A 13811-nucleotide genomic window follows, 5' to 3' on the forward strand; every position below is an offset into this window, starting at 1 on the left:
AGGCGGCTGGAAGCATTCCCAACGTCTGTTGGCTCCTTTTGGACAACACTGGCTGCTTCAATTCGCGCAACACGTGAATGGCAGTGTTTACTGATCGAGACACTTTGTCACGTGTCGTCCACACAATAACCGCACTAAACACACCAATGTTGATAACCGGGCTCCCAACTGCTATAACTGGTTGTACACCTTTTTGCAGCGCCACCTTGCTAAACTTCCGCTTGTAGAGGGATTCTGGGATGGCGTCTAGGTCAGCACCTGTATCTGGGAGAAAATTGATCACTAACGATGATGTCCATTTTTCCGGATTGACGGCCAGTTCCACTAAATCGCTCACGTTCACAGCCCCTACTGTCGGAGGGGAGGGGTCAATGTAAATGCCCTGTTGTTTTTTAACTGCTTTTGGGTTCCGGCAAACTCTAAAGTAATGGTTCAGTAGGCCGCACTTTTTACACTCTTTCCCTTGGGCCGGACAGGCCGTCAAAGGCTTACAGGGTGTCTTTGATCCACAATTCCGGCAGCCCGCGAATTTTGCGCCTGCTGAACTGCTGCCACCTACTGGCGGATTGCTGGATTTTTGTTTGAAACGCTTGTAAGAAGAAGTCGCACCTTGAATTGCCGCAGCATCACCTGTCTTCAATTTCTTCGACTGCTTGTCGGAGGCTTCTGCAGTTCGAATAATTGTCAGCGCCTGATCTAGTGATAAAGTTGCTCCGTGTTCAAGTAGTTTAACACGAACTTCGTCACTTTCTACGCCGAAAATTAGTTGGCCAAATATTCGGGTTGGTTCACAGCTAGCACAAAAATCTGTTGCAAATTCACATTTACGGGCTAAATCACGTAACTCGCACAACCAATCGTCTGCTGCTTGTTGAATGCCTTGCTTTTTGGCGGTGAACTGTTGGCGCCACACGTGGCGGTTGCGGCCGGCATTGCAACGAGCACGGAGATGGTCGATGACAACCGTATGGTCGTCAAGTTGAGCGTCGGTGAGGCCCATGGAAAGTACAGCTTGAAGTGTGTCGGTTGATAAACACGATAGCAGAGTATGAGCCTTGTATAAGTCCCGATCATCTGCGTCGAGTGCCGAATCAATCGTCGACAAACTGAGAAAAATTTTCCATTTCTTGTGCCATAATTCAAAAGAGTCTTTGTATTCATCTAAATCAAAAGGAGGAGGTTTACCATACGGCTTGAATGCCGTAGTCGCCATGTTGCGGTAATTGCCCAAAAGCCAGCCAATGTCAAGCCATTCACTCACTTCCTCCAGCTCGGAAAAAAGACGGACGCTTGTTGCCGACAAATACCACTGCAATGTGGGGAAAAAACTCAAAATACACAGCTCAGTGGCCCATCAATCACGATTGCTACCATGACAAGGACCGACTAGAGCATGGCAAAAAAATGTTCCAAAAACAAAACAAGAAACAGCTCAATGGCCCATAAATCACGATCGCTATCATGAAAAAGGACCGATATGAGCAAAAATTTCACCTCCAATCAATAGTTAACTGTCAGATGCCTTTTGATGAACACGGATTAGAACATGGCAAAATGTTAGGCCAAACAATAGTCAAGAGTCAACTGGGCAGTGCCGTGCGCAGTCATGCGGTCAAAAACGATACTGTCGTGACGACACATAAACTGCAGTACACAATCACTCTGGTCGGGAAATTCACCAATAAATTGTCACGATAAATGTACTAACATTGAAACAATTACCATCTGCGCCATGTGATGAACTTAGAATGAGAGAATAGGATGCGGCTTGAATCAACGTGTATTGGATACACCTGCGACCAGTGCTCTATGAAGAGCAGACAGAGACTGACCCAGAGGGAAGGGGTTCTCCCCTATATATAGAGCCGACGGGTACGGTGTTGCCAGATGGCGTCATCACAAGTCGGATGTTGAAGTTGATAGTTTTCGTCAAAGGATTAACAACAAAGTTCAAACAGTAAGCAATATTCTATTAATTTAACATTATTGTAGTGCAATTTGTTTCTTTGCTTTTTTCAGTCGAAAAAGAAAAACATGTGTGGGGGATCGGCTTTTAAAGCTGCAAGATAAGATTCCAATGAAAATAAAAAATATAACGAGACTGAGCTCGTCGTTCGCTCTTGCAAGCACTGTATAGGGCCGTATGCCATCAATAGTTTTAAAGGCGAATCGTGGACACATACGGCATTTATGCATTACGAAGCCTGGAAGAGTCAGGCTACATTCTTTTGCTACGATTTTGTGTGTCAATATTGGAAATGAATGCATCAGAAAGTTCGTCCGGAATTTCCAGAATATATGATGCTAACAAAAGAAATGACAGGAATTTTACCGATAATGCATCAAATGGCACATCAATTACCTTGCCAGGTACCATTTGAATTTTTAAGTAAGAGAAATATTTTTCTGAAGTCCAACATTCATAACAGGTGCTTTGGAATCCCCGATGGACAAAAGGACTTCGATTAAGCAGAGGAGAGGAGCACGAGCAAGTATTCTCAAAACTGTATCTTTATGCTTATGTTCTCAAGCATATGTCAAAAATTAGTAAGACATCTTAAACTGTTATCCTTTAACAATATTAAACTGAAATAATGCAATCTGAAGACAGAGCGGATTTTCTAACATTAGCAATCCTCTATTGGAACTGGAATAAAATTCAGAACATGAAATTCCTCTTACGCAACAAATTAGAGAGAGTGAGTAACTTTTACAATACAAGCAAATATTTACAGTACCACCTTGATTTGTAGGCTAGGAAGGAAATCAGAAAAGGCGTAACAAAAGTTGAAGAATTGTTACAGTCATATAACCTTGAAAATGGTGATCTCCCATTGATTCACAAGGGACTGGAAAGAAAAGCTTCATTGACCAACGAAGAACAAAGACTACTCCTGTTGATAAATTAAGAAGAATGCTGGAAGAATTTTATGTTCAGCTGAAAACGGTTCACATAAAAATCTCTAAAGAAGCAAGTTATTTTATATTAATAATTTTTCAAGTAAAAAGAAATGTTTTATCTTCAGAAAAAAAACTTTTAACCTTACAGAAAATTCGAAGGCTCGGACAAAGTTTAGGCGAATTTTAATTGAAACTAAGAAAAAAGTTTTACAGACGATTGACCTTTTAAATTCAAAGTATAAAGACCTACCAATCTCTTACGAGGATTTCAATCAAGGTATTTTTCCTTGGGAAGCAGTCATAAATGAAAACGACACTAAGTTTCCAACACGTAAACGAAAAATTAGCATAATCTACCACTTATACAAATTATTAAATTCATATTTTCGACAGTTTCGTATGCCGATAAATATCATGTTTTTGATTGTTGGATACTTTTGCAAATAGCAAAGGAGGAAGTTGAGCTAACTAAGATCGAAATGATAAACTACATTAGATTCTTGACTGACAAGCGAGCATCGTTAAAACAATTAACACATTCTGAGAAAGCGAACGAAACATTTTGTAAAGGAAATGCAGTCATGGCACATTCACAAAATGAGCATCTTAATTTACAAATTCAACTCTTTCTAAAAATATTTAATTTGAATTGAAACAACGATTTTTCGAATTTCGTACGTGAAACTTATTCAAATTCTGGCACAGAATTTGAAATTGAAACTTCTGATGAGGAAACTGACAATTCTTACACAAAATTTGAATTTTCTGATGAGGAGACTGAAACACATTCTAGTGACTCTGATGATGATTAAATAAACGTAAAAAATACAAACTTAATTATAAATCTATGAAAATAAAATAAATAAATAAAACTAATATTTTAAATTAATTAAACTTGAAGAAAATTTATAGTTAATCAACTTAAATTTTTCAATAAACTTCAGACAAAGCTATGTCTTAAGAAAGAGTAGCTACAATAGTCTCGCTTCGCTCTTTTTCGCAAACTAAGTAATAAAACATGATTTTAAATCGATAAAAATAAAACAAAGTAATAAAAGCAACAATTAATAATTACTTTTCCTTGAAAAAAAGGAAAAAAATTAAATTACTAAGTTTTTAACATAAGACAAAGCTATGTTTTAAGATCTATGATTTATGATATATATGATACCGTCCTGCAACTGAAAACACCTCGAACCAAGCGTGATGAAATCAATTATTGCATGCAGCAACCATGTTCGGTCTATAACCATTAAAAAATAAAAAATATCTTTTTTCTTAAGTCAACCCTTCTTCTGTTACTTTGGGAAAAACCAAGACAAATCTGTGTCTTAAGTTTGTGAGCATACGTTGGTATATTCCATGCAGTTTACATATAGAAGTAAAAACTCATGGTATAACTGTGTATTCACATTGAATACAACTATATTCCATGCAGTTTACATACAGAAGTAAAAACTCATGGTATAACAGTGTTTTCACATTGAATACAAGTATATTTCATGCAGTTTACATTGTAAAACCCCTACTTACTTCATCTTTAAGTAAATAGCTTTTACTCGATTAAGGGAAGCTGCGGACTTCGTTCGATGGTATATTCCCGTAAAATGTTAACATGATTCAAACAAGTCGATGAATGTCTCAAACGATTGGAGGCATACATACAGGCCGTAGCCGTATAGCCAGCGTCAAGCACAACAAAGACACAAATAAGACAAGTTTAAACGGGGAACGAGCAAGCCAGTAGCAGGTCGAATAAACGACCTGACACTTGACTCGCGAAGGGGTGAATCAACACTAGACTGGGTGAACAGCCCAGCGTTGACTAACGAAGAATTACAACTGATGGGGTTTTATACGACAAACAAAGTCAACGCGATCACCAACGCAAGGTGACCGTAATGAAAGGATGGAAAGGAAAATGACTTGTTTCCAGGAATGAGAGGGAGGATATTTTTCCAAGAAAGAGTGAGCTGATGCATTCCTTACAACATATAGAAGTAAAAACTCATGGTATAACAGTGTATTCACATTGAATACAAGTATATTCCATGCAGTTAACATATAGAAGTAAAAACTCATGGTATAACAGTGTATTCACATTGAATACAAGTATATTCCATGCAGTTTACATATAGAAGTAAAAAATCATGGTATAACAGTGTAGGGGGTTGCGGGGCTATTTCGGACAAAATTTTGCCAACTGTGTTCTAGTTGACATTTATTTAAATACAAGCAAATATAAGTAATTGTTTTTGTACCAAAATGTAGCCTAGGTTTTCTACTTTTAAAAACTTATTTTACAATTTCTTTCTGGTGATAAATGGCTTAAATATAAACATTTTAGTTTCATTGCCTTTTTGTCCGGTTTTACCCAACCGAAGGGGCTTTTTCGGACAGTTGAAGAATATATATATTTAAAATAATTTTAGCCAATATTTATTACGTATAAATATACCAATCGAACCGAAATTTCATTTCCGTTTTGATGGTGTACCTTTTATGTTACTTTATAGTAAAGAAATTCAAAGAAATGAAATGAAATGAAATACAGTATAGTAAAGGTTTGTTTTCCCTTTTTCTGCAGTTTGTTTAGCCGAACCCGCAAAAGAAGGGAGGAGCCTATGGTAGCAGACGTTCTAGTTTAAAAACGGCGGGTTCTTTAAATATTCTGTGTAAAAACTATTCCATAATTTCGTTGTAAAAAGGGTTCGTGTCTACAAGAGAAAAAAGGCTAAACCACCAACTACTGATGCTGAGATAGTTTCTGCATTACTTTTGATTAAAACTAGTGGTAAATCATTAAGAGAAGTTCCTTTAACAAGTGGTATACCAAAAAGCACACTTTTTGGTTATTCGAAACGGTTTCCAGACTTTTCAAACCTACCACCTGATACCAAAATTAAACCAACATTTCACCATCTGCAAGTGCTGAAACCAGAACACGAGCAAGAATTGACTGATTACTTGATTGTATCACAACTAAGGAGCCATGGCTTGACCCCAAAAAAACTGAAACTTCTCGTGTACTCTTATGCTGTTTTTAATGGTATCCCGGTCCCTCCAACTTGGCTGCATAAGAAAACAGCTGGAAAAGATTGGTTTAGTAGTTTTCTAAAACGAAACAAGAGGCTATCAATTCGTAAACCTGAAGCAACAAGCCAGGCTAGGGCAGCTGCTTTAAACAAAGTTGTAATGAACAACTTTTACGACCAGGTATTTAGATTAATTTCTTTCAATAGTTTCTTTTTTACTTAATCTTTGAAATTTCTTGTAGGTGGATGAGCTATATGAAAAACACAAGTTTGATGCAGATTCCGTTTTCAATGCAGATGAGACTAATAACACAACTCTAGTTGAACCAGCAAAAATTATTGCACAAAAAGGCACTCACCAGGTATAATTTTTGGTTAAATTTGTGTTATGATTTCTAAATATGAACATAATAATATGAATTTCATAATTTCAGGTTTATCAAATGACTTCTCAAGAAAGAGGTGTAAACGTGACAATGTTGCCCTTCGTAAATGCTTCTGGAAAGTTATTCGGTGGTGTTTTTGTATTCCCACGTAAGAAAGTGAGCGAGAAAATGAAAAACTTGCCAGAAGGCTTTATTGCATTAGCCCACTCTTCAGGATGGATGACAGAGGAAAACTTTTTGATCGCTCTGAAACATTTTCATTCCCAAGTTCAAAGTAGGCCTACTAAAGAAAAGCCTATATTGTTGTTCCTCGATAACCACATCAGCCATATGGGTTATTCCATTTGTATTTTCGCCAAAGAAAATGGCATAATTCTTCAAACATTGCCCCCTCACACTTCTCATGCTTCACAGCCATTGGACAGAACTACCTTTGGCCCATTTAAGTCCAATCTTGCAGATAGTCACTCGGATTGGATGAGGGAACATCCAGGTCAACGCATTTCAATTTATGAAATCCCTCTTCTTTCAAAACCTGCTCTGCAACGTGCATTTACTGAGAAAAATATCAAGAAAGGGTTCAAGGCCCTTCTAATCGTAATGCCATTCCTGACAGCATGTATGCTCCTTCTATCGTAACTGATTTACCAGGTATGTAAGTGTTTTCATTACATTTACTCCTATGTTCATAAATTAATGTCGACTTTACCACATTATACCTACAGCGCCAACTGAGGTTAATTCTCGTCAAAATGGTTTAACTATCTGTAATGCTATCCAGCATCTTCCCATCTCAGGTAAGTTATTTAAATGTATTCTAATAACAATCAACGTTATTAAAGTAATATCCCTTTTTGCATGTAATAGTAAACCAAACATTGCGATTTGAGATGCCATCTTCTATAGCTGCCCAGCATACCACAGTGGCAACCCAAGAACCTCCAAAGAGTCATTATTTATTGACAGTTTCATCAGCTGGACAGTTGACGTTGAGTCCAATCAGCGTTTCCCCTGTTGCTCAGCCACAAGCAGGTGCTTCTTCTGAAATTAGGTAATCTAGTTCTACGCCAATTATTCAGACGGAACATGAAAGAACAACGCCAACTGGGTCACCCTCAACAATTAATGATATGGCTTCTACTACTGCAAGTTTGCCTAACCAGCTCAGCCCCCAACAGCTGCTAAATACTCCAGTAAAATTTCGCGAGCCTCACTCTTTTCGTCCACACGATTTTCTGCAATTGCCACAAGTAGCACAAAATGGCCCAAGAAATTCCAATCATAATAAACGACTTGGGGCATCACGATGTTTGACCAGCTCTCCAGAAATAAAACGAATTCGAGAGGAACATGAAGAAAAGGAGCGGAAGCTAAAAGCAGCAGAGAATCGGAAGATAGCCAAAGCAACAAAAGCAAAAGCAGCTGAAGGAAAAAGGAAATCAAACAAAGTACACAGTGTGGAAGAGGTAATCAAAATTTTTGTTTGTTATATTTTTTAAACCAATGATGCATTTCTTTGTTAACTGAATTAATTATATAATTTTCAGGATCAATACTTCGAAACTACACCTGCAGTTTCGAATCCGCAACAGGGAAGGAAAAGTATCTCCAGAGTGCTACGGTACGATAAGGAAAATGTGTCATCAATCAATCTAGTGGAAGAAGAAGAGGACCTTCCCAGTGAACCACGTAATAGTCCAGTTGTCCCAAGAAGGGAAAGAATAACTCGAGCAGTAAAGCAAAATAGAATGCGTAATGTATGTGGTCGTTAACCATGTCTTCGTGTTTGTTTTCTTGATAAGTATACCAAATAAGGTTTCAATACAACACAATTAATCGATTGAACCTCTCTTGTGTTTTTATTTCCCTGATCAAGAAATCAATGTTTCAATGCAGTTTACTTAATCGGTGAATCAAAGTGAATCACCTTTCTTCAAAACAATCGTTTGCAACTTAATTGGGATTTGGGAAATAAGATACTTTACATAACCATCTTTTTCAGTTAAAGAAACAAATGTGGTTCTGATTTCTTCATAAAGAGCTTTTTCACTGTGTACACGCATTTCTTGTTCGTCGAAGTCTGTCAAAATTTCTGAGAACACTGAATCAATTGGCATCAAATCACCACTAGCTGGTGGCCAGCTATCCAAAACAGACATTCTTGGATTATCTCCGATCCATTTAGTTACTTTGAGACTGCTATAAACTGGATATCTAAAATGATAAGAATTGTTACATAGGAAATGAACATTAAGTTTTCATATAAACAATAGGCCTACTTATTGTGAACAACTGTAATGGGCTCCACTTTTGGATATGATGACATCACCTCCAAGAGAAAACTAATATACTGTTGTGAGTCAATCCTGGTTTGAACTTGACGAATAAGATTGCATCCATCATCATTTGGTTGTGAGATGCAACCAACCACGGAAACACTATTTGGTATATTGGTTCGTTGAGTACCAACATATGAAGATATTACTCCTTTTCCATCAAACCTGCCACAATATTGTCACGAGCGATCACGGGGTAACACTATTTATTAGGGGTTTTCGATCAACACTCACAAGTACACAAGATGCAATAGAAGAGGGTAACACCAAGACAGAAAAACTAACTACACTTAGCAAAGAGAATGAAAATAACTCACGACTAACACAAGACTGCCCGCCTACTCAAGTCCCCCCGGCTTTTTCATCGTTCGGCTCTTCCGTCCATTCAAGGCTAAGCGATTGGAGGAAGTAACATGACCATTGCTGACGGATGGCGAGTCTCTCCGTTACATCCATAACGGAGGGTGAGAACGGGCGTCAAAGCTCTCTCTCTCACGCCACTCTCGTATTTCTTGAACTAGCAAGAAACCATTCGCTACAATATGAACGTGATGGTTTAAAAGTATGCATATGAATATAAATAAATAAAATTAAGTATACTTGTAGCGATGTTCGTTGACGTAAACTTTTGACAACCAAAATGTAACTTGCTTTTGTAACGAGCCGCTTTTACTATACTACATTCCCATTATCCTTGCACGGGAGTTTGAGTGGCACATAGTATATGTCACTCAGCTAAGCCCCTCCCACTTCACCTTGTTAGCAAGAAACCATTCGCTACATCCCCCTCCTCAGCCGGCGACTCGACCCGATCGCACTTTCCCTCGAGCAGAAACTAGACGGGCCTAATGTCTCGTTCTAATTAACATACATGAAACCAATTCAACACACTAACTTTAACAGCAGAAAAACCACACATAAAATACCGGACCGACTACATATAAAGGAGGAAAAAAGAGAAAAAAAAAGTTAGGAATAAGAATAATGACACAAACCAAAACTGAAATAAGTTGTTCTGTGTTTGGGGGGGTCGGATTACAACCGTCCCTCCACTTCAGCTTCATGCAAAGCTAATCTGCCTTCCAGTTCAACTAAGCGTTGGGTAACGCTGGCGAGCGACAACTGATATCGGCGCCAGCCGAAAAATAGCACAGTCACGGCGCCCAGCAGTAGGCCAACTATGGCTACGGCTAGTTCATAGGGGTATCGGGGGCCGACGGTGCGGTTGACCTCCATATCCACTCTCGCTTTCTCTTGTTCTTCAATGGCGCGCAAGTGCTCACCCATGAGTGAAAGACGGCTCCCAAACCTAGCGTGGCGCGATAGTAAGGGCTTGGTAGGCGCACTGTTTTTCTCGCCGAGAGGGGGATTTTCTCTTTCAGCGTCCTCGGGTAGGAGCTGATCTAGGTTCTCCAGCTGCGTCAGAGTCGGTAAAGTATGGTTACTGAGTGGATGTATGACACTCTTCCTGAGGCTTGCTTGAAAAATCCAGTCGTCGGTGTGGGCGGAACACGACATGGGAACCTCGAAGACATCAAACGCTTCCTTCTCGATGACGGTGTTGGGCCTCCCGCGTTCGTGTGGACAGGTGAACGTTATAGTGGTTCCTTGTGTGGTGGAATAACCCCATCTACGGTGACCTAAATAAACCGTCTGTTGGCCTCTCCAGGGCGAAAGCTTAGTTCTGCAGTAGATGCGGCTCCGCACCTCGTCCTTCAAAAACAGTGCCATAGCACAGCTCGACTCCCGGTGCTTCCTACTTACGGCTCGGCTGAGCGGGTATATGGACGTAGGAGAAGCCACGCAGCGGGAAGAATCGGAGGCCGTCAGTTCCACGAAGGCCTGGCTATCTCTAGCCACGGCAAGAAATGGAGGAAGGGGCTCAAACTGAGCACCTAGTGTGGCATTGCCAATGGGGCGCGGTAAGCTGACGACCTCATATAGCGTAAACCTAAAGGGGAACTCGAACACGGGTAAATGTATAAAGATGCGGAGGTAGTTACCTACGGTCGCTACGACAACCTTCGCTTCTGTGTAAACCTTCCAGATATCCCCGTTCTGAATGGAGGGACTCAGCGACCAACCGGGCGGTAAAACCGCCTTGATTTCCTTCAGCACCGCTTGCACTTGCAATGGAGGGAAAAGAGTAACAGGAAGCCGCCCCATGGACATAGTGGCGATGCCAACCGAAAAATTATTCAGCGCCTCATCAAGCCAGGCGATGGCGGACTCCACCTGCCGAAACGCATCTTCCACTTTCGTAATAGCTATCAAATGCGTTTCCATTTCCCGTACAACACCATCAATTTTTTGGTCCAGTTTCCAGGTTTCCTTCTCGATTTGTGCGAAAGCGGTCTGTAATTCGGCCACAGCGTCAGCAACTGCTTTAGTCTCCCACAAGGTCTCATTGATGAGAGTTGCGTGAACCTCCAAAGCATGCACAATGGACGTAGTCTCCGTGGATAACCTGTCAAGGCGACCGTGTACATGCTCGAGATCCTCCTGCGTGGACACTCCGAAGAGCCAATTTAGGACTTTGCCACCTCCGTCGATTAGTCCTCGCTTACGCCTCGCAGCTTGCAGGTTGACGGCCGCCTTTAGATCACTGGAAACGTTGGTTACAGCGTCGCAGCTTCCCTAGCTCGACGGTTGCTCTCCCCCTTCACATGCTGTTGTAGCGTTAGCTTGAATTTGTCTCTAGGGCCGTCATAACGATTAGCCATAGTATCCATCCTCATGTCGAGCCACTCTTGCAGGGTCTTCATCATGGTCGTCAGGTGATCAAACGTAAGGTCGGTAGCCACGACCCATTCGGAATCAGAGAACGATACCTCGCCCTCTGACTTAAAAATCACCCCTTGGTAAGCCACTACTTCCTTGGTTGAGGTGGGCTTAAACTCTCCCATCACCGTGAGAAACAATAGAAGCGGGAAGGTCAACAGGAATGTTTTTCTGGCCGCCCGGATCCTCGCGGAACGACGGAGGCCTCCGCCTACCTCTTCAGCGGCTGGTGTAGCTTGCTGCGGGATGGTTGATTCCAACGACGGAGGCCGCTCCGGTGGTCGGACCGGCGCCCGATTTCCAGTGGGGGCCTGGGGCGAGTCCTGCTGAGAGGCCTCTTCATCGCCGGAGCTCAAGGCACTTGTAGTTTGCACCTGGGGCCTAGGGCTCACACAATCGATGAAGGGCTTCATGCGCTCCACATGCACAATTTCGGACTTGGGGGACCTGCCAAGTCTGATCTCGTAGTTGCTGGGGGTGGTTTGGCGTATGATCGTGTAGGGACCAAACCAGCGATGTAGAAGCTTTTCCGACTTCCCGATCTTCCGGACTGGTTTGTAAATTAACACCTCCTCTCCCGGCAGGTAAGTCGGGGGTTCTCGGCGTCCCCCATCGTACCGAGTCTTTTGTTTTCTGTGTACAGCAGCACTGAGCCTCTGTACATCTTGACGCGCTCGGTGTAACCTTCCTAGGGCCCATTCCGTGGGGTCTTGGTCGCGAGGAGGAACAAGATTCGGGTCGGAATTTAAGGCTCCGTCGACAGGAAGAATGGGCTCCCTCCCATACACGAGGTAGAAAGGGGTTCTTCCCGTGCTCTCCTGACGACTGGTATTGTAGGCAAAGGTAACGTATGGTAAGGATTCATCCCAATCCCGGTGATCCGCACTTACATACATAGATAACATATCAGCCAGAGTATGATTCAGCCGTTCGACCAAACCATTCGCCTGAGGCCGGTATGCCGTGGTGGGCGTATGGTTGGTTTCCATCGCCTGTAGTACCTTTCGGGTCTCCTCGGCCATAAAACAGCGTCCTTGATCGGTTGTCAACTGACGAGGGGCTCCGTGACGCAACAACACACTTTTCACTAAAAAGTCAGCCACCTCCGCGGCGTCCGCTCTCGGCAGAGCCTTAGTCTCCGCCCACTTTGTAACGTAGTCCACGGCAACAACGATGTTGGTGTTACCAGTTTTGGACTGAGGGAAAGGGCCTAGAATGTCCATGCCCAGTCTCTCGAAGGGATGCTCACTCTGCTGGATCTCCATGTATCCAGCCGGACGCTGGTATATCGGTTTGCGCGACTGACACTCGCGGCACTTCCGCACGAATTCACGAATGTCATTTCCCATACCCGGCCAGTAATACCGAGCTTGCACCTTGTGGAGGGTCCGTGTTAACCCCAAATGTCCCGCAGTAATGTCATGGTGGCAGGCACGCATCACTTCCTCTCGGAAGGACTGAGGGATACACAATCGTAAAAGGAGGCCGTCCTCTCTTTCTTGCGCTCGACATAGCATTCCATCTCTGAGACGGAATTGGGGATATCGCTTCCCCTCTTCCAGTTCAGAAAATGCGCGACTCCACTCGGCTTTTTGGGCACTCAGGATTGCACCTTTGGTCTCTAGGTCGATACTCAGAGCGGCAAACATGCACTGTAATTCCTCAGGAAGCTCCAGAGTTGCGTCAGCTGGGTAACGAGACAGTGCATCGGCGTCCGAGTGTAATCGCCCGTTTCGGTACGCGATACGCAGTAAAAACTCCTGGAGTTGGAGACTCCAACGGGCTAGGCGTCCCGCTAGATCTTTCTTCGTCAGCAGCCAGCAAAGGGCGTGGTGGTCGGTCACCACCAGAGTCTCCATTCCCCAGATGTAACTGCGGAACTTCTTCACAGCCCACACTAGAGCCAAGCACTCCTTTTCTGTTATGGAGTAGTTACACTCATTCTTGGACAGGAGTCGACTCGCATACGCTAGTGGTCTCTCAACATTGTCGACGCGTTGCAATAGTACGGCCCCTAGGCCGTAATCACACGCGTCGGGGTGAATTTCAAATGGCTTATTAAAGTCGGGATAGGCTAGAGTGGCCGTTCGGGCCAGGGCTTGCTTCAAGGCGAAAAAACTCGTCTCTTGTGGCGCTTCCCATACAAAACACCCCCTTTCTTAAACATGTCCGTCAGGGGTTTAGCAGAATGCGCGAACTGAGGGATAAATCTGCGGTAATACGAACACAGCCCCACAAAGCTACGCACGCATTTCAGTCTTTCACTGGGCCTTCTGAACGAGGTGGGGGTAGGGAAATTGACGATGGCATTTATCTTTTCGGGGTCTGGGCGAATACCTAACCCACTGATTACATGACCTAGAGCCTTGATC

At 42.6% G+C, this 13811-nt stretch overlaps 2 protein-coding genes and 1 pseudogene across 2 annotated transcripts; 2 read left to right on the forward strand and 1 right to left on the reverse strand.

The window, feature by feature from the left end:
* The first annotated feature begins 2337 nt into the window (after positions 1 to 2337).
* Positions 2338 to 3713, forward strand: LOC123467023 (annotated as a pseudogene).
* A 2383-nt stretch (positions 3714 to 6096) lies between these two features.
* On the forward strand, positions 6097 to 6919 carry LOC123467024 (MFS-type transporter clz9-like; the record flags this gene model as incomplete). Its single annotated transcript, XM_045167085.1, has 3 exons — positions 6097 to 6117; positions 6179 to 6298; positions 6371 to 6919. Coding segments are annotated over exons 1-3 (690 nt in total), but the record flags the coding sequence as incomplete, so codon positions are not given.
* Positions 6920 to 8154: 1235 nt separating this feature from the next.
* On the reverse strand, positions 8155 to 9300 carry LOC123467017. Its single transcript, XM_045167078.1, has 3 exons — positions 9259 to 9300; positions 8602 to 8823; positions 8155 to 8536 (listed from the first exon to the last, which is right to left on the reverse strand). Exons 2-3 carry the CDS (start codon positions 8646 to 8648, stop codon positions 8236 to 8238), a joined length of 348 nt encoding a protein of 115 aa, XP_045023013.1. The 5' UTR covers positions 8649 to 8823; positions 9259 to 9300; the 3' UTR covers positions 8155 to 8235.
* Positions 9301 to 13811: the final 4511 nt, after the last annotated feature.

This window comes from Daphnia magna, unplaced genomic scaffold (assembly GCF_020631705.1).
Source record: "Daphnia magna isolate NIES unplaced genomic scaffold, ASM2063170v1.1 Dm_contigs134, whole genome shotgun sequence".
In the NCBI taxonomy this organism is placed as follows: domain Eukaryota; kingdom Metazoa; phylum Arthropoda; class Branchiopoda; order Diplostraca; family Daphniidae; genus Daphnia; species Daphnia magna.

What these genes read in the sequence shown, in the direction of transcription:
- LOC123467017 (XM_045167078.1), bottom strand. Translation starts at nt 8,648, where the DNA reads ATGTCATCATATCCAAAAGTGGAGCCCATTACAGTTGTTCACAATAA. An exon ending in ATTACAGTTGTTCACAATAA is followed by an intron (nt 8,537 to 8,601) that starts GTAGGCCTATTG and finishes TTATCATTTTAG; the next exon opens with ATATCCAGTTTATAGCAGTC.